General features: G+C 44.1%; 1 protein-coding gene across 1 annotated transcript in view; it reads right to left on the bottom strand.

Annotated features, from left to right (window-relative positions):
- The window catches only part of LOC308282750 (adenylate cyclase 9), a gene marked incomplete at both ends in the record, with an annotated part of 84243 nt that extends 59039 nt beyond the window's left edge, over nt 1-25204 (bottom strand). Inside the window, one exon of the mRNA XM_080723138.1 lies at nt 23386-25204. Coding sequence (XP_080579264.1) covers nt 23386-25204 — 1819 coding nt within the window. The remainder of the gene's footprint in view (nt 1-23385) is intronic.
- Nucleotides 25205-26401: the final 1197 nt, after the last annotated feature.

The following is a 26401-nucleotide window of genomic DNA, read 5'->3' as shown; positions in this document are numbered from 1 at the left end:
GCATGAAGCGGGGCTGAGCGCTGTTCGCTAATTCACAGCGCCCCTGTTCCTTTGTGTAGACAAGGCCAGGCAGAATGTGTTTTTGTGCCACAACTGCGCGAACACGCATGCTGCATGTTGAATAGCACGCTCATACGTGAGCTTGCGAGTTATAATGAATAGGGTGCTTGCCGCGTGAGAGCTTTGTGTGTGTGTGTGTGTGTGTGTGTGTGTGTGTGTGTGTGTGTGTGTGTGTGTGTGTGTGTGTGTGTGTGTGTGTGTGTGTGTGTGTGTGTGTGTGTGTGTGTGTGTGTGTGTGTGTACTTTCATGGTCAAATCGATCGAGCAGAAACCATTCATTCACTGGCAGTGGCTCATTCAGTCTCATGGTCGGAAAAGGAAATTAGGCCCGGATACAACTGCATGCGTACGTGGCCCGTTAAACATGACGGATCAATCGCTGCAGCAGCAGCAGCAGCAGCAGCGAGGCCATGGTTCTCCTCACTATTTACCGGTATATACTATTCTCCTTAAAAGTTTGGCCCCTGGCCTGGTCCAGCGGTCCAGGCACCTAAGCTGAAGTGTAGCCTGAAAGCGCATTGCAGATTCGACTCCTGTCCCAGATGATCTTTGCAACAATGACACTTCCACACTGATTCTGGGGGCTCCCCCAGAAGCGGGATAGAACTGGGAACCTTCCGCCTGTGTCACCCAGTGACTTTTGACACATTTGTGGCACCCCTTTTGCATGGTATTAAATGAAATCGCTTTTGGCTCAGAGTCCCCTCAAAATATGTGATTCAAATATCGCCACCACAGCGTTTTTTGGTTGTTTTCTTTTCTGCCTGGTGGAGACAATAACGTAACCATTCATAAACAAGCATTAACATACTACCAGTAAGACTCCCTAATCGGGAGATAAGCGACCGTTGGTCGCTTATCTCCACAAATATAACCGACGAATCTCACTAAGTCTGACCTCACAAGCCCCATATTTGGACACGAACAACATATAACTCCATATATAGAGACATAGCTGCTGACATCAGTATGACATCACACTGCTGACATCAGTATGACATCACACCGTACACAAATGACCCTTATATAAGACCGGCATTATCTACCGACAGATTAGATGCAAGCAGGATCTCGACTCTGACACAACTCATCGGCTCATAAGCTGGTTCTCCCTCCATATATGGAGATAACCGACGAATCTCACTAAGTCTGACCTCACAAGCCCCATATTTGGACACGAACAACATATAACTCCATATATAGAGACATAGCTGCTGACATCAGTATGACATCACACTGCTGACATCAGTATGACATCACACCGTACACAAACAAAGGTGTGACGTGTGACGTGTGACCGACCGACGGACGGACGGCCGGTGGAGGTTTTGATACTAAACTGCGACCTAACGGTCGCAACAAAGACGATGGCATTAGAATAGACACTGCATATTTTTTGTAATTGTTTCCTGAAGACTGGCAAGAAGAGGTGATGACTTTAGTGACATGGTTGTAGACGGAACTCCATAACCGAGGGACTGAGGATGGAGAGACGAGGCTGCAGTGACAGAAGTAAGGGAACACCGGAGGGAAAGAGAGACGGGGGGAAAGAGGGGAGTAAGAGACAAGACACTGATGAAAGGCTGAGAAAGACCTCTGTCAGGGCTACAGCTGACACTTAGCACATACATAATTCCTCTTCCAAAGGAGGAAGAAGTACTTTACTTAAGTAAAAGTGTACCAATACGACAATGTAATACTCCGTTCCAAGTATAAGTCTAGCATTCAGATTTTGCTTTAGTAAAAGTGCATACGTTTTGCCATCAAAATATACTTACTAAATGTAAAATACTCATTGTGCAGAATGTCCCATTTAAAATGTATTAAAATCATTTGAAAATAGCCGATTTACAAGCTCACAACGCATCGCAACGTGATGCGCTATGAGCTTGTAGATCGGCTATTTTCAAATAGCAGAAATATATATAGAGCTTACGTGCATTATGTATGTTTAGTAATATAAAATCTAAATCTAAAAAATACCTCAAAATTGTTCAGTACTTGAGTAAACGTAATTTACACAACTGCCCCCTCACACACACACACGCACACACACACACACACACACACACACACACACACACACACACACACACACACACACACACACACACACACACACACACACACACACACACACACAAACACACACACACACACACACGCGTGCGCGCACAACCAAAGCATCCACGGTGGAGTGGCACTGTGGGAATCCCTGAGGCCATAAAGCATGTGGTGACAGTGGCAGATGACAGCTGCAGACGAGCCAGGAGGGTTTTTCTCCTCCTTCCAAAGTGGAAGGAAAGTGAGGCTGAGTCAGAGGAGGCCTGCACACCACACAAACTCTCGTCCAACATAAAAGTTATAAAGAACAGCCCGTTTCTTGTGTGTGCACTGCAGTGTTACCTGCCAAAAAAGAGCCGATTTACAGGCCAACCATGCATTTTAGGCCTAGAACTATTGAATGCTTTAACCAGTGAAAAATAGCAGATATACAAGCTCACAGCGCGGCACCGAGTGCCGCGCTGCGAGCTTGTAGATCTGCTATTTTTGAAAAAGTCGTAAAAATGTGTGCACATCTTTGAATACATGTATTTTCAAAGCGAACATTTGTAACTCAAATTTTGCTTCTGGGTGGTCCCATGGAACTAAATATGTTGAATGCGGGTCCGTGACCAAATAAATATCATTTTGGGGGTCCTTCACGTGAAAAGGTTTGAGAACCACTGACATAGTAGTCTCTCAAGAACAGACTAACTGAGCTCCAGTTGAGTGAAAAGGACCTTTTCTTTGACCATGGCTGGCCAGATTGCTGACATAGAAACATAGGTTTTTCAAAAAGTCTTAGAAGGATTCAAAAGACACTAACAGAATCAGGTCAAAATTCTAATTTTCAAGATTTTTCAAAAATAGCAGATCTACAAGCTCGCAGCGCGGCACTCGGTGCCACGCTGTGAGCTTGTATATCTGCTATTTTTCAATAGTTAAAGCATAAAATAATGATACACAATAATGCGTACCAGTTCTGAATGGGTTAAAGGAACATTTCGGACTAGGCGTTTTCTTACTATAATCTGATGTTATGATATCCCAGAACGACTGGTACAGGTTTTTTTTTAGGGCCAGAGCACTGCAGAGTAGTGCGAACCCTATTGTAATTGCAAGGATTATTTTATCCCAAATGAAACGGGAAAATGAGGGCCTAAACGTACTGGAAAAGTTGTGCAACTTTGCACATACATCACAGTGGCGAAATATTATGTATTTTAATATTCACAAAAAGGGGCGTGGACTAAGGAACATTTCGGACTAGGCGTTTTCTAGCACCCCCTACAAAGTGTCAACGTTGCAGGCCCACTATACGGTTTTAAGTACATGTATGAAAATCGGTGCACACCTGTATCATGTCATGACTTAAAAAATAGTCTCTTGGCGCCATGATCCCTTGGAAAACAGGTAATAAAACTGTTTGACAGTTTGGAGATAAGGCAACAACTGCAATAATTATACCGTCAGTAATGGAGTGATTGGGCGCGAGAACGATGCCCAAAAACGAATTTCACCCACTTTACTTCCACTGCAAACCTGTGATGTGACAATAAAGCTGAAGACATTCAGATGAGCTTAACAGTCTAAGAAACACATTTTCACAGTCCAAGCTGCCGATAATATAACAACACAGTCACACATGCAGTGTAACGTGCACAGAGTGATCGATTTCATTTCGTGACGAAATTCGCTTTACACACACGCGGTTGCATCTGCATAGCCCTCACACGTGCACCGTATGAGACCCGTGCGGGGCTGAGTGCAGCAGAGTCACTTCCCATCATCTGCTTTCATTTATAATTCACACGGCCATTTATCACCCCACTGTGCACACTAAGGAGTAGCTGTGTAGCACCGGGCAGCATGGACATACTGTGCACAGTGCACACTATAAGTAGCTACAGTATATAGCACCGCAGCGGGACATATCGATAGGGTGTGGCTGCTTTTACTGTATAGGCCGATACAGGGGTGTCACACCAAATTCTGGGCCCTGGGTACAAGGATTCACTGCAGGCCCCCCATGAATGTTCTTCATAGGGGGAAGGGGAAGGGGTTTAACCCATTTAGACTGGGAACGCATTATTACGCATTATTTTGTGCTTTAACTATTGAAAAATAGCAGATCTACAAGCTCACAGCGCGGCACCGAGTGCCGCGCTGCGAGCTTGTAGTTCTGCTATTTTTGAAAAATAGTGAGAATTTGTGCAAATCTTTGACTATTTCAAATCTTTTTTTGAAAAACCTGTTTCTATGTCAGTGGTGCTCACACTTTTTCACGTGAAGGACCCCCAAAATGATATGTAATCGGCCACGGACCCCCATCTCAAAATATTTTGTTCCAGGGACCCGCCAGAAGCAAAATTTTTGTTACAAATGTTCGCTTAAATTAAAAAATACATATATTCAAAGATTTGCACACGTTTTCAAGACTTTTCAAAAATAGCAGATCTAAAAGCTCGGAGCTGAGCTTTTCTGTGAGCTTGTAGATCTGCTATTAGCCTTATTCACGACCCGCCCACTCAGCATCCCCCGGGTGCTGAAGTCCCGTTTTGAAGGGGTAAATCCTACCATAGCCTATGGAGTTAGCACAGAAATCGCAAATTGAATGCAATTTCCGAATAGTAAAGTATAAAATACGGCTAGCATGATCAAGAACACAAGATACTAAACGGCACAAAGCACTATAATTTACTTTACTGTTAGAAATAATGATTTGTTGGCTTTAAGTCCAGTATAGTTTCCCCTTCTAAATTGAAGTCAGCACCCAGGGAAAACTGAGAAACGGAAGTAGGTGGGCGGGCCGTGAATAAGGCTAATTCTTCAATAGCTAAAGTATAAAATAATTTGGGCCCCTCCACCTTGGGCCCTAGTAACTCAGTCCCACTTTTCCCCCCCTTGTGACGCCTGTGTATACCGTATGCCTGTGTGTGTGTGTGTGTGTGTGTGTGTGTGTGTGTGTGTGTGTGTGTGTGTGTGTGTGTGTGTGTGCGCGTGTGTGCGTGTCTCTGTGCAGTGTGCAGGCTCCGGCATTCAATCAGGGGCGTCATTTATAGGGCATCAGCGGATATGGCAATTGCCACCCCCTGGTGTTCACAGGTAACCTCTAGTTCAGTAATTTAATGCATATTGAATCGTTAACTCTGTGCAGATTAATAATGGATGCCCGTCCAATCTACATGTGACACGTATTATAATTTACATAAGCGTTTTACTGTTTAAAGCAACCATAAATGTATTAACACATCCAACGTGGCATCCCGATTTTGGGAATGTCATAGGAGGCAAACATTTTCTCTTTTGGCCCCCCAAACAAATAACAAATATAGTGGATCTACAGGCTCTCAATGCGTCTATTTTCTCTATTTTAGAAATGGGGCTGAAGTAGGGTAGCCTATTTTTTTGCCACCAGACCCCTATTTCTTTCTGAAATTAAATTACGCCTGTGCATTCAATGTTCTTTTTTTGATTGTGAAATGAATGAAGTGCGTGTGTGGGGAACATTGAGATCCATCCCTGTCTGTCGCCGTCAGCCAGGGGCGTCACAAGGCGGGGGAAAAGTGGGACTGAGTTACTAGGGCCCAAGGTGGAGGGACCTTAATTATTTTATACTTTAGCTATTGAAAAGAAAAGTGCCGCGCTGTGAGCTTGTGTATCTGCATGCCATTTTTGAAAAGTTGTGAAAACGTGTGCAAATCTTTGAATATAATGTATTTTTTAAGCGAACATTTGTTACTCAAATTTTGCTTCTGGAGGGGGGTTGAGTCCCTGGAACTAAATATTTTGAGATGTGGGTCCGTGGCCAAATACATATCATTTTAAAAAAAAAAACCTTAGAAGGATTTGAAATATTCAAAGACTTGCACAAATGTACGTGATAAAAAAAAAAAGCAAATCTACAAGCTCACAGCGCAGCACCAAGTTCAATAGTTAAAGCACAAAATAATGCGTAATAATGCATTCCCAGTCTAAATGGGATAAACCCCCTCCCTCTATGAAGAACGTTCATGGCCGTCCTGCAGTGAACCCAGATTTTGGTGCGACGCCCCTGCCGTCAGCGGCGTCTGCTGTGCAGAGGGATGGCGGCCTTTTCCCAAAGATTGATTGCAAAGGACAGCGGCTCAGGGTGCAGCCATGGTCCTGCCACGGCAACTCCAACCTGAACCACCACGTGATGGCGAAGATGTAACTGAGTACATTTACACAACCCATTTTAGGCCTGAGATTATTGAATGCTTTAACTATAGAAAAATAGCAGATATACAAGCTCACAGCGTGGCACAGAGTGCCGCGCTGCGACCTTGTAGATCTGCTATTTTTGAAAAAGTCGTGAAAATGTGTGCAAATCTTTTGTTCTCTCTCAGTTTGGGGGTCCTTCGCGTGAAAAAGTTGATTAAAAAGACACTTATAGAATCGGGTCAAAATAGTCAAAAATAGCAGATCTACAAGCTTGCAGCGCGGCACTCGGTGCCGCGCTGTGAGCTTGTATATCTGCTATTTTTCAATAGTTAAAGCATAAAATAATGATACAAACAGTAATGTTTACCCGTTCTAAATGGGTTAAGTAGGCCTACTGTACTTTTTAAAGTTCTTTAATTTTGAGGTGTTTGTACTTTGCTGAAGCTTCACATTTTCTATACTTTTACTTCTACTCAACTGCATCTTCAGAGCAAATATTGTACTTTTACTCCACTACATTATTAGTAAACTTTAGTTACTAGTTACTTTGTGGATTATGATTATTATTACAAAACACACTAACCATTACTCATAAACAATGTCAATATTGTTCAGGTCAATTCAGACAACTACTTGGGCGTGCATATTGACATTAAAGGTGATACACCATGCATTTAAAAAGTATTTATGTCATATTGATTATGTCCCAAAAAGGTTTGAGGCTAAATTACCACTCCTGAATAGAGAGCCTCTCTCATTTTGAATGGCTCTCAGAGCATTTTCAGCTGCAGTACCACCTTTGGCCTGAACTTTTTTGAAAAAAAAAAAATGTTTTTGGAAAAAAAAAATGTTTTCCCTTCAAAAACGGCCGCCGATAACAGCCTGTTTTGAGAACCCGTGGGATGCTTTTAACCTCCGCCTTCCCAAAACCAGAGAAAGACACAACGGTCAGAAATGGGACTTTGTGAGGATAGAAGGTGCTAGTGGGACCCCAAAAAAAGGTTTTAAAATAGGAAAAGTGAAATTTCATGGTGTATCACCTTTAATTTATCCTGGGATGTCCATGTTAATCATGTGTACACCAAGATCCAGCAGCGACTTCACTTCCTCCATAGGCTCAGGGTGTTTGGTGTCCAGCAGAGAGTGATGTTGCTTTTCTATCATGCTGTGATTGAGAGTATTTTCCATTATGCAATTTGTGTTTGGTTTGGTAATTTGACGGTGAGGTCAAAAGGACAAATCAATAGACTACTGTAGCTCACATTGCATTGAAAGTGATGGGTGTGAGGGAGAACCCCGCCCTCCAAACAATCTTTCAGGAAACTGTAATTACTAGGAAAGCTAAGAAAATAATTGCAGACCCCTCCCATGTCCTGTATTCAGAATACGAACTGCTACCCTCTGGCAGCCGTTACAGAGTACCAGTGAAAAATTAGAAAAGACATCAGAATAGATTCAAATACTCATTTATTCCCATGGTAAACTCAGGCTGTTAGTGGGGTGTGGTGACTCTATAATGTAGTGTAAAGTAATGTAATGTAATGTATGCACTTGAACTGTATGTCAGCACTGTGTGTTTTGCACTATTCTTTTTAATTTTTATTTCTCAAAACAAATTTCCCTCTGGACCCAATAAAATAATTTTTAATCTTGAATCTTAACCACTTCAACCCTATATAAATTTCGGCCAATCAAAAATAGCCGATCTACAAGCTCACAACAGTATTTTCAAATGATTGTTAAATACATTTAAATACAAGTTGTGAAATGGGACATTCTGCATAATGAGTACTTTCTACTTTTGGTCATTTAAGTACATTTTGATGCCAATAATTTTGCACTTTTACTCAAGTAAATTTGAATTTAAAAATTCAAAATGTATTGACTTTAACTTGTAACAGAGTATCTCTCTCTACATAGCAATATTTGTACTTTTACCTTTACGTAAAACTATTTTTAGTACTTTTTCCTCCACCACCGCCACTGACGTTGCTCGAGCGAGGACTGGAGCAAAGTGCGAGGGCGACCAGAGTGTGTGACGGCACGAAAAAGGCCAGAATAGGTTGCTTCCACTCCGCTTCCGCCTTCCACCGTTCAAGGTTCGTTCACAGATGGTGCAGAAACAGCGAAGGGAGGGATTATATAAGCCGTGGCAGACGAAGGAATGAAGAATCTTGGTAGAGTCGATTGACCATGTTTCTCCAACGCTGGCAAACACAGACCCTTGGCTTTGCTTTTTTGACACAATGTACAAGACAGTTTGAGCCAAACAGAATCAATCTGGCTCCTACAGCTCCCAGTCAAGAGCACAAGCCCACAGTGCACACATAGACATCAAAGGGGGCTTGAGTCCCTGCCCTTTTACCCAGCTGTAAAAAGGTGCCCTCTTCAGACCATAAATGCAGTTTTTACTATGGTGAAAGAAATGCAAATGCCCCCTTTCCATGCCATACTTGAAGGCGGCATTCAAGAGAACTGCCTTGTACAAACTCTCCTGAACTTTCTGCCCTCCCTGTGTAGAAATGCCGTTACGCCACATCGCCATTATTGACTTGATTATGCAATTAGTTCGGTGTGGTAGTTCACTGAAAATAGCCGACCTCCAAGCTCACCTTGGAGGTCTGCTATTTTTTTTATATTTCCACCAAAAGGCCCTTTTAGAAATTTTAGCCCCTGCCTCTCTAACATTATCTGCACGTGCCTGGCACCAGCAGCCAATTCCATCTAAAAAGACCCTCCAGTCTTAAGATGACCCCTCTCGCCCCAGCCTCCCTCCCTCCCTCCTCCAGAGCCTGTTACCATGGCAATTGGCCTCAGTGGGTCCAGGGTGCTGTGTGTGTTTGCGTGAGTGTGTGTGCGTGCGTGCGTGCGTGCGTGCGTGCGCGCGCGCGTGCATGTGTCCCCACAGATGGGGAAGTGTCCTTTCCCATGTTCTGCTGAGGGTGGCACAGTGACACATTGCCAGCTGGAACAGCACAAAGGCTCTGCAGTCTGCATGCCGCGAGAACAATCTCAAGATCGACCTCCATCTATCTTTTCCACATCGCTCTATATCGATATCTCCCCTGATCTTCACGCCCACTTCCTTTCTCTTTCTCTCTCTTGCCGCGCTTCCCCTTCTTTCTTCTCTGGCTCTTTTTTTCCCCCTCCGATCCATTTATCCATTTTTCATGCTCTCTCAATCAAACGTGAGATGAGATTGGGTCCACTTGGACTGTACGGGGGCAGATTATCTCTGTACATTTGCATCTTGTGAGGAGGCTGATGGTGTTTGATAACAGGTTGCCTTGCGGCGCGCTATAAGTTTAGAGCAGCGAGCGGATTCAATTTCAATGTCTGACATTATGCTACAGCATATCAAGATGATGTGATACCATCTGCATTATGGGAAAATAATACATTTTTGTCCCCTTGGCAGGCATGTGGAGTAAAACAACCTTTTGCCATGAAACCTCATTTGGATATTGTTCCCTTTCAAGAGTGTAATTAGGGGCCAAGCAAAGGGGCAGAGACCCCTTAAAGAATTGTTAGTTTTCTTCGTCTTCTTTATTATTCCCATGGGGGTCTGTGGCAGGCAGCCAATAGAATAGATTGGTCGCATTTAATTAAACTTGGCACACTGATAAAAGACAGTGTACCTTACACAACACATTTGGTTGCTCCACAACATTTCCTCTAGTGCCACCAACAAATCTAACTTCCAACCATGTTAAAACATATATGGGACCTATTTTGATTGTCTTATTCCCAGGCCTTAGGCCTTATAATTAAGTGACAAAGCCACCATCTTATGTGCAATCCTTATCATGCAAGTCGCACTGAACGCAAACAGTTAAGGTTTAAGACTCGCCAGCATATTTAAGGAATGGAGGAGTGTTCATACAGTATGTTAATTAAGGGTGCAATGCGGTAGCTGCTATTATGCACCTTGACTTAAAAAAAAGTACCGTATCCGTATACCGTTTAGACCTGGACAGAGCACGTGCTGAGCGCCAAAAGAAATGTTTGGTTGTAAGTACACCGTAGTTTGACTCGGTCAATTCAAAATTCTCCATATTCCATAAAAAGTCTTCTTTCATTTGCTGTACCATGATGGAACTGTGTCCCTACCAAAAGATATCAAAACTGAAACGTCTGCCCTCAATGAGCACAGAGACCACAAAAATCCATATTGGAAGCCAAGAGCATTCGGTAACTGAGCCATACAACTCGGTCAATTATGAAGCGATTTTTAAAGCGAAGAATTCCCCATATTCCGTGGGTAGTCTAATTTCATTTGCTGTACCAGCCATGATTGTCTCCCTATCAAAAGATATTAAGCTAAAACGAAACATCGGCGGGTGATGGCCATTGACCACATTACGCACGCATGGAGAGAAAGACTTACTCACCCAGTTTCAATCCGTCCTATCTGAAAGACTTGTGTGCAACTAGGTGGCATTTCAAAGGCTTATTCCTTCATGAATCCAATGAAATACAAGAAATTAAAGGTCTTTACAGCTGTTTTTCTATAGCTTAGAAGAGAAACAAATTAAGTGAGTGTGTGCACGCTCTTCCTACCTCTTATGATCTGGAAATGTCGGGATTTGGAAGGCTCTAAATTCTGAAACCCTCCATATTGAGATTTCCACCATTTACATTTTTTTCCTGACTCAAATTGTTTTAACTCCTCACGCAAACTCTCGCCATATTTCCTCACAGAATCTCTTGAGACTCCTTATCAAAGGTTATCCCCTTGAATTAATCTAACTAACCTGTTAGGCTGTGATAAGCTTTTCCGCATGTGGCCTCTTAACATTATTGAGCTTAAATCATAACTCATAACACCGGTCCGTCTGGAGTCTGCTGTAAAGCACAGATTCTTTCATAGCATGAACTCTTGGCTCTAAGACAGTGATGTTATTATGATTGGTTATAGGTAACCTTATTTCCAGTACATTATGCTGTTCATCTTATGTTATTCATCTCTGTGCCCCTTGGCGCTGCGACAGACACATCAACATCTGCTGTCCAATTCCTCAAACCCCCCATTCCTCCTTTCCTCCTCAACTTGGCCCCATTATGGCTATATTTCATATTAGAGGTGCACATTTAGCTGGCAACGGCCTTTACTGTCAGAAATAATGTAGTCCCATATACTGTTCACCATCTACTGCATCACAAATCCTCCTAACACCCATCATCAGCCGCTGGTGTCGTGATTTATGAACTAATTACACTTGAATGTAAATCTCTATTTTATTACCACAATGCAGCAGTGTAGCTTACACCCATATCCTATTTAACCACATTATACACACTGTAAGTGATTTGCTCCGATAATGCCCTCGCAAGTGTTAATTTCGTCTCAGACTAGACGAAAAGTTGTTCATCAGCTATCTTTTTTCACTGACAAAGACTAAATAAATAATAACTAAGCTATGATAACTAAAACTAAGGCTAGATATATTGACAATTTTGTCAACAAATAAAAACTAAACTGTTAGGGAGGAACATTGTGGAGTAGAACTACTGGTAAGACGCCTAAGGGTGACAAGCGACCCTAAAGGCAGAGGTCGCGCCATGTCTTGGCCATCTGTGCAGTGATGTATATCGGACCAGTTACCCATATATGGAGACCCCTGGTACCCATATATGGAGATCCATGTACTGTATATGGAGATATGCTGTGAGAGCCCAATTACTCAGTTATTCGTCATGTGAAAGTCCTATGATGTCTATGACATCTGACATCATACTCTTTTATGCCCATATATGGAGCATGTAAACTACAGCTACAGTTCTGTTTATTGTTTTGTAATAATAATACAAAAACAATATTTAGAGAAGTAGAAGTAGAAATAAAAGTATTGGACATTGGAAATACTCCAGTAAAGCACAAAACCTCAAAATTGTTCTTAAGTAGAGTACTAGTTACTTTCTACCACTGGCTTCAGTTGATCCAAAAGGCAGCTGCCAGACTCATAAACACACTGCAGGGTCAATTTCAAAATTATTTTAATCACATATAAAGCACTATACAGGCTGGCCCCAGATCTGAATCAGGACACTGTGAGACTGCTAAGTGTCCGAAAATCTCAGCTAAAAACATGGGGGGTGACTGAAGTCTACTTTAAACAGCTTGAGCCAAGCCGTGGCTAATGGTTCATAGCTCTAATACTACTGGAGCTATGAACCATGAGCCATGAGTATAAATCACGATAATAAAAAAAAGTCAGTTTATTTTTTTAAAAGCTGCTTTATTTTGTAAGGCGTTCAATTTTGTTCATTATGTTGTCTTTCTGTTTATAAATTCCCATTTTACTGCTGATAAAAAAACGTGCTTTAAAAAAACTTCGGCCTGTGTGCCAGTAATCACCCTCCGCTGTGCCAATGTTGGCACCCAAGTCTAAGGTTGCCTACCCCTGGTGTACATTATATCTGTCCTCGGTCTACAAGCTGTTGTAGATCTGGTATTGTTTTGGCCAAGAGATTTGGTGTAGGGGGGAAAAGAAGAGCGCGCCAAGTACAGACCCTGGATCAGCAACTAAGTATTCGTTTACTAAGTATACTATAGATAGATACTGTAGTGGTAAGAATAATACAATATAGCGGTGCACAGTGGTTTAACATTCTAGGAGTCCCCATGCTCTCCACAATTAAGATTAAAGGGAATCCGTGGGCCACAGTATATTGTAATGGTTTTATATATAAAAAAGAATAAATTAAAAATGTATTGCAGCAGTTGCCCCAGCAGCTTAAATAACACAGCTTGCTCGCTCGCTTTCCCTCTCTCTCACTCACAAACAATTCAAAGCAATCAACTTGCTATCGACCCCCCCCTCCCCCGTCTTCTGATACTGTATGCATACTGATTTATTGTGTTGGCAGAGTCTATATCTAGAGGCAGATATTATGTCCAGTGTTTGCTAACTGTCTGGGGTGTGTACGGCTGTGTGCATTCTAAAGGAGAGAAAAAAGGCAACTCATCTCAGTGCAAAAAGCTTGCGGACACACACAGCAATGGACCCACCTGCCGCACACCATCTCCAGCCACCGCACATGTACTAACTGTGGTTGCGACCGTCAGGTCCCACAGTTACTATCACCAGTAAGACTCCCTAATCGGGAGATAAGCGACCGTAGGTCTCGCTAGAAGAGGGCCATGTGAGAAATGAGGGGTGGGGTCTCCGCGTTGCCTTGGCGGATGAATAGGTACCGGCCCCGGCTCTCCCGGACGCTCCTAGGCCGAGTTAGGGCATTTTATGTGAGCTGCAGTGGAGGGGGTCCTCCACTGGGGGCGCCACCACTTTTGCATCCGTCCTCCACCGGCTGTCTCTCCGTCTGTCTGTCATGTTACGTCACACTTTTGCTCCTACTCTTATCTGTGCCACCCATCGTTGCCCCTATCCATGCCAAACGTTGCACACACACTCCTTGGCTGGCAAACCACAACCTCCGCCCCTGATTTCTCACATGCCCCTCTTCTAGCGCCACCAGGAGGTTATTTTTTGCAGACAACTTTATGCGACCTGACGGTCGCTTATCTCCCGATTATGGAGTCTTATTGGTAATATAGAATTAAGATAATCTCTACCATTACAGATTGGTTAAAATAATATTCCTGAAAAAGGTTACTGCAGCTTTAAACGAACACTCAAGATTTTACACAGTGCCTTTCTCTCCCTGCAGTTTCCCAACTAGCCCAGTGTGCCAGCCGGGATTCGGGTTTCACTGTAGCCTGAATACGGCGGTGTTCAGACAACACTGCTGTCCTCATATGACCAACAGACCAGAAGCCATGCATGCAGAACTGCACCAACGGCACTCACTCTCTCTGTCTGTCTGTCTGTCTCTAGTTCTCTGTCACTCATCCCCCCATCACTCTCTCTCTCTCTCTCTCTGTCTCTAGTTCTCCATCACTCATCCCCCCATCACTGCTTCCTTGAGAGGCAACCTCTAGACCAGCCTCAAGGTCACGTGTAGCGCTATTAACAACCGTCAAAGAGTGATGCTGCCGCTTTTTGAGCGGTGGTTACACCGTCTCCTATACGTGGCCGTGTGTGTATGCGTGCGTGTGTGTGTGCGTGCGTGTGTGTCTGTATGTAGCCCGAAGTACCTTTTCTGACCACACATGTTAAGGGAGGGGCGCTGTTGTTCAGGCCAGGCCAGGCCAGACACACACACACACACCCCCCCCCCCCCCCCCACGACCACCGCTCAGTTCACACAGGTGTGATTTTTTACTTACGCATGCATGCACACACACACACACACACACACACACACACACACACACACACACACACACACACACACACACACACACAAATACCAATTATAAACCAGTAAGACGGGAGATAAGCGACCGTCACGTTGCATACAAAAACTTTAGAAGGCAATCGTAGCCAATCAGGAGGGAATATGGGAAATGGGACAGATCTATTGATGACTTTAGAGATACCGTGTACCACCGCTTTGTGTGTTTTTAGGCCAAAATCTGTAGGAGCAGAGTCCAAAAATGTGGTTTGTAAAAATTGGCCTGATGGTGACGCTAGAAGAGGGCCATGTGAGAAATCAGGGGCTCAGTACAATACATGCCCACTGATTAGCAATAGCAATGCATGATGTGGAGGTGTGATGTGTGATTGTGTGTACAGTAAAATTGCAATCTCAAAGTACCTCTCCACCACTTGGTGGAAAAAGTATTCACATTCTTTACTTAAGTAAAAGTCCGGAATTCAAAATGTACGTCCGTAGAAGTACAAGAGTATTGGTATCAAAATGCACTTAAAGTACCAAAAGTATAAAGTACTTGTTATGCAGAATGTCCCATTTCACAAGTTGTCAGATGTAAAAAGTCTTTTGAAAATGGCAGATCTACAAGCTCACAGCGCGTCGCGTGTGACATCATCCTTCATTTGTGGCTGCATGGTTCCACTACGCAGTCCATTCAATCCTAGTGTAACTAATCAATTATCCGAGACAAATTAATAATGTGGACCAGAATACAAATAATCATCCTCGGGTCCTTTTATTGCACGCGCAACACAGCCCCTCAGGCAAAGACAAAGAGAGAAAGAAATTCCTTCTATTCTACCATCATGAATTACACAGCCATGGCAGCCTCATTATAGGCAATCGATATCATTTTGATGGTGAAAATGACTGGCGGGCAGATGATGTGTTTGGGCAGGGAGAAACACAGGGTTGGGCGAGGAAGATATTATGGCAGGGAATTACTGACATTAATCACTGGAGCCAAGAAGATTACCTGGTCTCGCTTAATTAGAACTCTCTCTGTCTCCACAGGGGGACCAGATGGTGACACAGCACTAGCATAGCTGAGATCAGGAGTAAAGTTGGAAAAGGTCATGTCTTAAAAATGGATCTGACAGCACACACCTACAGGGAAATGTGTTATTAATGATGGCTATCAATTAACGTTTGGAGATATTAAATAGCGGTCATGACTGAGCCCAAATTAATGAGCATTTCAAATGTTATTATATAGAATTATTTGGTTTATTTGACAACAAACAGAACAGACGCAGAGGTTACAGGAAGCTTACCAAACCAAAGCAACCAATGATATCACCGGGTTCTCATTCAGAGCAGACCCGTTGAAGAAAGAGTCAGTTCACTAGCATAGACTCCCACTGTAAGAATGGAATGCGTAAATGCTCTGTCTATCTTAATGAGGAAGTACAGCAGGCAACATGATGACTTTGCGACGAGATCAAAGCGTCACACAACTCTATCTTCATCGGGTCTGATTCAGAGCATTTTGATGAACGATAGAAACACTGACAGCCAATCAGTGTTGATTTCGCAGACTAATACTATGGCGAAAAATGTCTGTCGACTATCTTTTTTCACTTACGAAAAAGAAATTGGAGAAGAGATCCAGTAGAACTAAAAGACAAGTCATGGTGTGTTTGTGAGGGTGTCACAGCTGCGACGCGTTGTGAGCTTTTAGATCGGCTATTTTCGGCAGGCAGCTAAGGGAAAAGCTGCCGTTTCGAGACCAGACAAAAATACATTTTTGTCGACTAAATCAACGGTAGATTTACTAGACTAGAATCGTATTAAATACAATGACAAACTGTTTTGCACTATTTTTCATTGTAAAAAAAGGTGATTTTTGTAAAGGGTAAGACTTCCTTGGCTAGCACTCTGCAGTAGAGACTGTCATCCGCAGATAAACAGTGTCATGCCGCCAGCTCTCCTCCAGTGGGATAATATTGTGCAGGTGCCATCGCTCTGCATTAGGCACTAAGAAGGGACACAGCCAGGTAACAGCCAAATATAACTCCCATTTCCACTCAGATGAACCCACAACCAGTGGTGCAAAAGGTACTCACATTGCCTGGCGTTGTTGTGTTCTGTCTGGTTTATTAACCAGGCAAGTACTCACATGTTTTACCCAAGTAAAAGTATCAATACTGCAATGTAGAAATACACTGTTACAAGTCAAAGTCCAGAATTCAAATTTCAACTGAGTAAAACGTATTGGTACCAAAATAATATAATAATAATTAAAATAATACCCTAACCCTAACCCAAAAAGTGAATTCACTCTCTTTGTGCAGAATGTCACATTTAACATGTTTTCAAATGTATAAAATGTATAAAAAAAACTTTTGGAAATAGCAAATATGGTGGTTAAGTTTTGTAATAATAATCCAAAGTTTTCAAATAATTGTAGTGGAGTGAAAGTACAATATTTGCCTCTGAGGTGTAGTGGAGTAAAAGTAAAAGTACTGAAAACTGGAAATACTCAAGGCAAGTAAAATGTCTCAAAATTGTACAGTACTTGAGTAAATGTACTTAGATACTTTACAACTTGGCCCACAACACAAGAGCTGCCCAGCAGTGCTAAAGGGGTGGTTGGGGATGAAAGCGCCTTGTGGGGGAGTTTGTTCAGAGGTGCTTAATATAATGATGTGATCTCAGCATGGTCCACGGCAGGGTTGTGTTGTGGTCTGAGTTGGTTGTCCTTGAGGCTAAATGCAATGTTGACTAAGTAGAGCTGGGTAATATACTATAGCAATATAATAGCCAAAAATGTTATATGAGAAATAGTGTGGCACTTTGGATATTGTAATATCGTGATGGGCAAAGATTTGAATAAAGTAGCAAAATGCAACGCTCCGCGAGCTTGTAGATCGTCTATTTCCGCTATTTTGGAATGCTATAGAAAAATGTAAAAGAAAATTATGATATTATCACCACAATATCCATATTGAGGTATTTGGTTAAAAGAAATTTTGTGATATTTGATTTTGTCCATTATGGCCCAGCCCTAGCTATGTCAAAGTGCCTATAAAATGTATGACTTTTTTCCATCCCCTTGCTTGTGTGTAGTGGTAGCATAAACATCTCCAAAATAATGTTGTTGTCCACCTCGTATCTCCAAGTTCAAATATGTACGTTCTTTTGCAAAGTAAAGCCCTGCTTCATCATACAAGGCAGTCGCACAAAACTAGTGAAAACAGCATATCTACAAGCACACAACGGCGTTGTGTGCTTGTAGATCAGCTGTTTTCACTAGTTTAAATCATTTTTGGAGCTGTGTGCTCCCTATACGTGGCCGTGTGTGTGGGTATGTCTGTCTGTCTGTCTGTCTGTCTGTCTGTCTGTCTGTCTGTCTGTCTGTAGCCTACAGTACCTTTTGTGACCACACGAGGGCGCTGTTGTTCAGGCCAGGCCAGACACCCACACACACACACACACACACACACACACACACACACACACACACACACACACACACACACACACACACAGCTCCACTTCGAACAGAGGTTCGATTTTTTAAAATGATAAATGCAAAACTAACGGTTTTGGATATACGGTACAAGGTTTTCACCCAACAACGACAATAAACATCTCTTCTTAGCCAGTGGCCTCGGCTCAACACTGACAAGGCTGTCCTGAAACTCTCATCTGACCCCTTGTGGCTGCCTGCCATTTGAGCTGCCAACACAGTGACCCCACAAACAGCTAATAATTACATCGGTGCAGCTATAAATAGCAGAATATAAACCTGCAGGATACTGTTTGTGCCCCGGGGGATTAGGTTTTGAAAACGAAACCTTGAATCCAAGCTCGGACAGAAAAGGAATGGATGATAGCGCTTGTAAAGACTTAACTGCCACGAGCTCTGGAGTGTGGAGGGAGTTTTGCTGGAAGAACGCTATTAGATACTTTATAACTCCAAAGATCAGAGGAAAAGTCGCAGCAGAGAAACAACCATGCTCGAGACTGTGTGGAAACATGGACGTTGACCACAGACATATATTTTGGAACTGTCCAAAAATGGACAAATATTGGGATGAAGTGTGGTCAGCAATAAAAGAGTTATTGAAATATGAATTACCAAAGACAAGTGTGGTATTATATTTAGGGAACTTGACGCAGGAAAACACAAGTGACTCCCCACCTTATGAGCAGTGGCTGCGCATTGTGGAGGAAATGTATGTAATGGAGAGACTTACACATAGACTCAGGATACAAGAGGAGCTGTTTCTTGAAAATCGAACCTCTGTTCGAAGTGGAGCTGTGTGTGTGTGTGTGTATGTGTGTGTGTGTGTGTGTGTGTGTGTGTGTGTGTGTGTGTGTGTGTGTGTGTGTGTGTGTGTGTGTGTGTGTGCAACAGCGCCCCTCCCTTACTAACATGTGTGGTCAGAAAAGGTTACTGCAGTGCAGGCTACAGACAGACAGACAGACACGGACGGAGACACGGAGACAGACAGACAGACCCACACACACGGCCACGTATAGGGAGCTTGTGTTCCACACAGCTCCAAAAATGGGAGAAATGGACTGATTATATACGACCCGGAAGAATGACACCACAGAGAAATGATATGGACTGTAATATGATGATGGAAATGATGTAATGTTGTTGACCCTGTGAATTTATGCGCATGTGACAAAATGAAATTTACGTAAAAAAAAAAAGAAAGACTTAACTGGTCCAAAAACAAGCGAAAGTGAGACATCAAACCAGCTCACATCACCATCAAGGACAGATATGGCAAGGATATAGTTGTTAGAGTCAAAGCGATTTACTCCAGGAGCCGGGCAGCCATAAGGTCAGCCACTGCCAGAATCCATACACTGCTGCAACATCACTCAGGTGATTTACACAGGCTGGGCCAGACACTGGAGGGATTCTTTTGTACAGCGCCAGAGCACACAACTCTCTCCTGACAGTCAGATCTCTCACTGGTACAGCAAATCCAACATCATAAATCTACGAAAGGACGGGGCGATGAAAAGGATGGGTGTTAACAGTACACAAGCACATTTTATCCTTGAAGGAAAAAATGAGGAGCTACTGCAGAACTTGGCACACATGAATGTGAGGGGGAGGAGGAATGCCAGCCCCTAAATCACTCTCGCAGGCAGGCTAGTACGCAACGGTAACTTTCTCCCCGTTTCATCCGTCGACTGCTGGCATCCTATAACGGCACGTGCAGAGGGTAAGCCGATTGCTGAAACACTAAACCCTCTGGAGCCGGGCTTGTTATGCACTATTAACTGTACACTCATAGTGTAACGTGAGTCACAGTCAACAGAAGGATGATGAATATACGATGACTTGTCAGGGACTTAAAACACCCACGTTTAAGCAGAGCATGTCATTTGCTTCGACGACACCGAGAGAATAAGACAGAAAGTAAGCAAAGGAATCGACCATATTCACACCCACTTTGCTCTTACACCGGTCAGGTCTGGGGAACGACAGGCGTCCAAATGGACCCTTAAGGATCTGCAACTCTGAGAGTGACCTGACCTTACAGGTCCATTTGGTTGGATTTCAGAGTGTAATTTGGGGTTCCAATTCATATGGGGGTGTGTATCCTACATACTGTTCAAAACTGGGGATAAAGGATGTCAAGCAAGACAGAGAGAGCCAGGGGAGCTCAGACAGAGAGAACCAGATACACAAGGGAGGGTTCAGAAAGAGATAACCAGAGATACAAGAGAGAGACTGGGTTCAGACTAGGGATGGGACGATACGCAATATTATTGTTTATCGTGATAAAAAACACTCACGATAATCGTATCATGGAGACTTGATTTATCGTGACGTGATATTGTCCTCCTTTATGCAATGGGATCAATTCACCTTTTATTTGCCAAGCTGCATATTTTAACTATGTTAAAACCAAAGCTAAGCTATGATGACTAAAACACTAACACTAACACTAAATATACCACTTAACGTATTTGATAGTCTTTTTTTCACTCTCTATCAAATGTCTTTGCCAAAGAAATAGCCGATCCACAAGCTGTGTGAGCTTGTAGATCTGCTATTTTTTGGCAAATGTTCCACCCCAGGATAATGGATTTTGATTATCGCGATAATATTGTAAATCGCGACTTCTTTTGTCACAATAATCGTGATATGAAATGTTCATATCGTCCCATCCCTAGTTCAGACCCAGAGACAGACACCGGAGAGAGAGACACAGGCGAGAGGGTTCCGACACAGAGACCCAGAGACAGACACTGGAAAGACACACAAAGAGAGGAGGTCAGACACAGAGGGAGTAGGACAAGTAAGATCCGAGACTACAAATGAATTCAGCACACTGTCAGACAGCACTCTAGGACAGGCGCCTGGAGACCGCTCAGATGACACTATTTCCCTGCTATAAAGATAGCATAACTGAGCCAACTGCCCCATAAAAGAGGACACCTCCCCCCCCATTGTGTATGTGTATGGGGAAGCTCTCTCTCTCTCTCTAACAAAATACTATTATATAGCCCAATATATCTACCTGTGGAGGCCACTGTGCAACTGTTAAGATGCCATGATAATATCTAGCCTGCAATGCATCACTGCCGATGCCAGCATGTACCGGTACCTGTACATACTATCGTTACTGTCCTGTCGGTTAGAAACCTCATATCTCCATATTTCAACTCATGTTTTTTTTTTCGTAAATGAATGCCCTACTACATTGTGAGTTTGTCATTTATCATTAAATCTGTCTGTGGGTTTTACAGTGTGAATATTGAGCCAATGAAAAGTATTAACAAGAGCTTATGACTAAATAATAACTACGTTGGATCCACTGGAACACAGGTAATTTTCCCGAAAAGTAACCATTTTGTACTTACTGTAAGTTTCATTTAATTTTTCATATATAAGAATTATATTTCGTCACTGTCTGACCAAAACCTTTTAACTCAATTTTTGAGGTTTTTGGCATAAATCAGGGCTATTGAACACCCTTTACAGCTGAGTGTTGGTTAATATAATATTGAACCAATGGAAAGTAGTAAAAAGTGCCAGGGATAAAACCTCCTAATTCCACACTTTCTGCCAAACCAGCCTAACTCCACCCAATTGGCCCTCTCTTTTTTTTCTCCATATGTGCTATTGAACAACTTCTACGTCTGTGTGTTGGTTAAAATAATATTGAACCAATGAAAAGTAGTAAAAAGCCCTTCGGCCAAAACCTCCTAACTCCACTTGAGTTCATTTTCCCGAAAATGAACATTTTGGAGTTAGGAGGCTTTGGCTGGTGTTTACAACATAACACCAGTGTGTGGCCTCTGCAAAGCAGGTCAGAATCTGTTGAAATCAAAATAAGCCGGCTTCGCATGTGCAATGCCACTTGCTTATAATTCATCTTTCCACTAAGTCATATGATGCTTCTACTATTGCTTGGCGATAATGGATCAGATGGCCTTCCTTGAGTGATAGACAGAACCATTTAGCCCGTGTTTAGTTTCATCGCGGCCGATTTGCATAAACGCATCACATAAAAGATGCAGTCAAGACGTTTAGAGGCAAGACAAAGCGAGGGGAAGCTAACGGCATCTGGCAGATGTCCATTAGAAAATGGCAGCTGTGTAAAGTAACAAGGCAATCCCTGGGGTTCAGGGCAGGGGCAGGGGAGCGGGTCCTCCATGAGGATGTAGTTGAATGTGGGGAACAGAGGCGGAGGTGGGTGAGGTGAGGTGGCAACGGTCTGCACTTCACTCACCTGACAGCTACATCTCACCTGGTTCAAATATATGACACTAAACCCATGGTGCAAAACCTTCACCGATTCCAGTGACGGACAGTAATGAAGTAGGGCCTACGTGTACAAAATAACAAACACAAATATTGTACTTTTGACTCCACTGCATTTCTAGGAAGGGAACTCCTGTAATATTTGATCAGGAGGATACTGCGGTAAGTGGAGTTGAATACACCACTAACCTTCAGCCATGCCACGGGCCAAACCACAGATATAATACCACAACACGTTGCCTGTAGAACTGATAAGGGAGCATTACAGCACATATAACATGGACAAGTGGTTTTCTGTGCCAAAGGCACACATTTTTGCCCAAAAAGGGGATGGCAGATAGAAAATATATTTTTTTTTAGGGTATATATAATTTGCCTTGTAGGCCTATAGTTGTACACATAATAATGTGTGGTTTCATAAAAACCCAAGGCAGACCTGGACGTGTCTCACTGCACACCATTTAGGAACCACTGAACTAGGTCATACTGTATATCGATGTCACAGACTGTGGCCTTATGAGAATTATGGGACAATGAGCGCCCTGATAAAGCATCTCTTCTCTGAATTCACTTTGAAGGAAATGCCTTGATCATAAAGGTATAATTGCCAGGTGACAGCTGGATCACCAGAGGCCCAGCTAGGGATGGGACGATAAGCGATATTATCGTTTATTGTGATAAAAAAACACTCAAGATAATTTATCTTGAAATCTTCCTCCGTCATGCACTGGGATCGATTCACCTTTTATTTGCCGAGCTGCATATCTGGTACCATGCAACACTATAATTGGTAAAACGGACCAGGAACGTACTTGATACAGTCTTTTTTTCCACTCTCTACCAAATCTCTGTGCCAAAAAAATTACCGATCTACAAGCTCACAACACGTCCCAACGCGACGTGTTGTGAACTTGTTGATCTGCTATTTTTTGGCATATGTTCCTCCCCAGGATAATGGATGTTGGGGATATTTTGATTAAATTGCTATTTGTTTGGTCACAATAATCATGATATGAAATGTTCATATCGTCCCATCCCTAGGACTAGCTCTACTTTATGCTTTATGGATCACATACCTTTGAGCTGGTCAGCCACCACGCTTTGTCCCACTCTGTCAGTGACGCGTCCGTCTTCCCGCTGATAGCGGTCATCCAGGAAGTTGGCGGTGGCCTCGGACAGGTGAACCTTCCCGACCATGCCCAGCTGCTCCATCAGGTTGGCCAGGTTGACGTCGTTGGACCAGACGTCGAACTTGAAGCGTTTCATGCCGAGGATGCCGCACAGCACGGTGCCCGTGTGGACCCCTACCCGCATGTTGACCATCTCCCTCTTCTCCTGGCAGAACTGTTCGATAGCCTGGATCATGCCCAGGCCCATCTCCACGCAGCAGTAGGCGTGGTCTGGTCTGGGCTCGGGGCAGCCAGCCACACAGTAGTAACAGTCTCCTAGAGTGCTGATCTTCTCGCAGCAAGTGAGCTCACAAAGCCGGTCGAAACGTCCAAACAGGTCATTGAGAAGCGACACTAGGGCGTGGGCAGACTTGTTGGCCGACATCTTGGTGAAGCCCACGATGTCTGCAAAGAGGATGCTGACTGGCTCCATGCGTTTCATGTTGAACGGTCTGAAGATGATCTGGCCTCGAGGAATGGAGGTCTTCTTGCGCTTGTTGCTCTTGGGGCTGGAGAAGGCGGCCGCCGCGCCGCCGCTGGAGTACCGCTTGCCGGAGCTGTCGCCCATCTCCTCGTCGCTCTGCTTCATCAGTTCGTCGGCCACGAGCCTGGGCATGACCGAGTGGATCATCCGCTCCTTCAGGGCTTTCTCCACCTCCAGGTCTTTGCCGTGCATGATGGCTTGGCCCACCTTGAGGAAGGTGCTTCGTAGCCGCACCTCAGACATGATGAACATGTGAATGCCGATGGCGTGGGCGCAGAGGTGGAGCAGCGCTTTGGCCGGCCCCAGCCAACTCAGTGTGTTCCAGTCTGACGGAGATGGCAAACTCCACCCTGCACCCACCTGCGTCAGGTGCAGCCAGCCCAGACCCTCGAAGAGGACGGAGTAGAGGAGGCCTAGCAAGACGGAGGCATAGAGACGAAGGTGGAGAACGCTGTACAGTAACAGGAGGACCTCCATGCTGAGTGAGAAGGTCCCGACAGGAGAAAGGCAGGGGGCCCACGGCCTATCGGCCACAACTCTGTCATAAGACAGGTTGGCCACGAGGCCTGTGCCACTGGATTCATCCACATCATCAAACTCAGGGGAGGACGCCTCAGGGTCCCTAAACCCTGACGTCTGCATCTGGGGAGCCAGGGTCAGGGTGAAGGTCACCAGGATAAGCAGCAGCGAGGCCTGGTTGTAGCAGCGGGAGTAGAGCTTGGTGAAGGTCAGGAGGAAGAGGAGGAGGCAGAAGAGGAGAAAAGAAGCGGTGGGAAGGAGGAAAGCCGTCCTGTCACAGCGGGAGGGGTTGACGGCAAAGTACAAGCCCCAGAGGAGGCCTGCCACCGCTAGGTAGAACAGCACGTAGCGAAACCTCCGCTGGGTCTGCGGGAAGCACCTCTCCCGGCACGCCTCCTCCAGGATGGACGAGTCAAACTTGGGGTCCCAGAAGTGGCCGGCCGATCTCTCAAAGAGCTGAGGCATCTTCCGGTGCGAGCGCAGGCTCTTTCCCGCTGGCCTCCTCATGCCTGACTCTCCGGAGCTGCAGCTGGAGGAGATGCTGTATTTGCAGTGTTTGGACACCCCCATGAATCCCCCGCCGATTGAACCCAGCGCCCCGGTCCCGTGCTTGTGTTTCGCGCCGCCGCCGCTGATCTTCACGGAGACATTCCCATCTCCACTGGAGTCACAGCTTGCCTCTGTGTTGTGAGGCAGCAGCTGCTGATGTTGGGGAGATGCCATCTTGCTGTCGGGAGATTTTAAGACTATGCAAATGGGGTGAACAACGATTTTCAGAGGCAAGGCAGGCAGAGAAGAAAGGCAACTTTACGAATCCACAGTATAGCAGGCCTGGGAATTGGTTAATGAAATAGAAGAAGAAAGCAAAAGAAAACAAAAGCGAGATAAAATAAAATAAAGATAACTTCAGAGAAAATTCTGCTTAATTAGCCATGTAGTAATATTAGCAAGACATTACAGGATTTTGAGCAGTGCATTTTATCCTCTCTACCTTTCTGACTGTTTTGACGCATTTCAGTTCACCCCCCTGACTGGTCTGCTGTCGTCCTGACCACCCTTCATTCTCTATTTGACTATTTTGGTTGGACAAGTCACACAATTAGACTGCACTGGGCCTACTGGCTGTAGAGAAAAATGTACTAGAGAAATGAAAAAGGAAAGAAATGCTGATTTCACATTTTCAAATCAGCTTCGAAATATGTTTAAATGTTATCTATTGATTGGCCATCGATATATATTTTGCTGATGTGGTCTTAGTAAGGCGAGTTGTGCTGTCGACAGGGCTGACTTCTAATCTACAGTGAATAGGCTACACACAGACAGATGCCTCCTTGGATGTCGCATGGGCGCACTTTGTTTACTGGCAGTAAACTTTGGAACGGTAACTTCATCTTTTATGTCTTCACCAAAAAACGAAACAAAACAACAACAACAAAAATAGGAACCAACCCAACGTTATGTTTGTAATGTATTGCCTAAGTATATGGACCTATTGCTTGGCAGGCAGGGGGGGCAAGACGGCAAGTGTTAATCATTAAGGCGCAAATGAAGTGGAACAACTGTCTGTGCGAGCGTTGGACGCAGAGAGCTGTCAGCATACAGTCAGGCTGCTCTGCTTGTTGCTACAGGCCTCATCGTCAGTGTATTCCCATGGATGGAGGGAGCCCCGTCTTTTCCTGCCTTTCCTACTCCGGAATGAATCTCCTCCGCGGTGACTTCCAGTGCGGGGGGCACGCACCACGCACGTCCATAGCCTGTTTTAAATAGGACGCCAAATTATAGCATGAGCCACGCGCACGCGCGCACAAAATGCCACAAAGTCGCGCACAAAATAGGGTTATTATCAATCACACACGTGCGTAAACACACGCTGCCCCGAGGTGGTGATGATCCGCCAACCGGCATTTATAACGATATTGC

Source organism: Nannobrachium achirus (genome assembly GCF_963921795.1).
Source record: "Nannobrachium achirus genome assembly, chromosome: 4".
In the NCBI taxonomy this organism is placed as follows: domain Eukaryota; kingdom Metazoa; phylum Chordata; class Actinopteri; order Myctophiformes; family Myctophidae; genus Nannobrachium; species Nannobrachium achirus.
The sequence above is the reverse complement of the archived record's forward strand: the minus strand, read 5'-3'. Positions and strand labels throughout refer to the sequence as shown.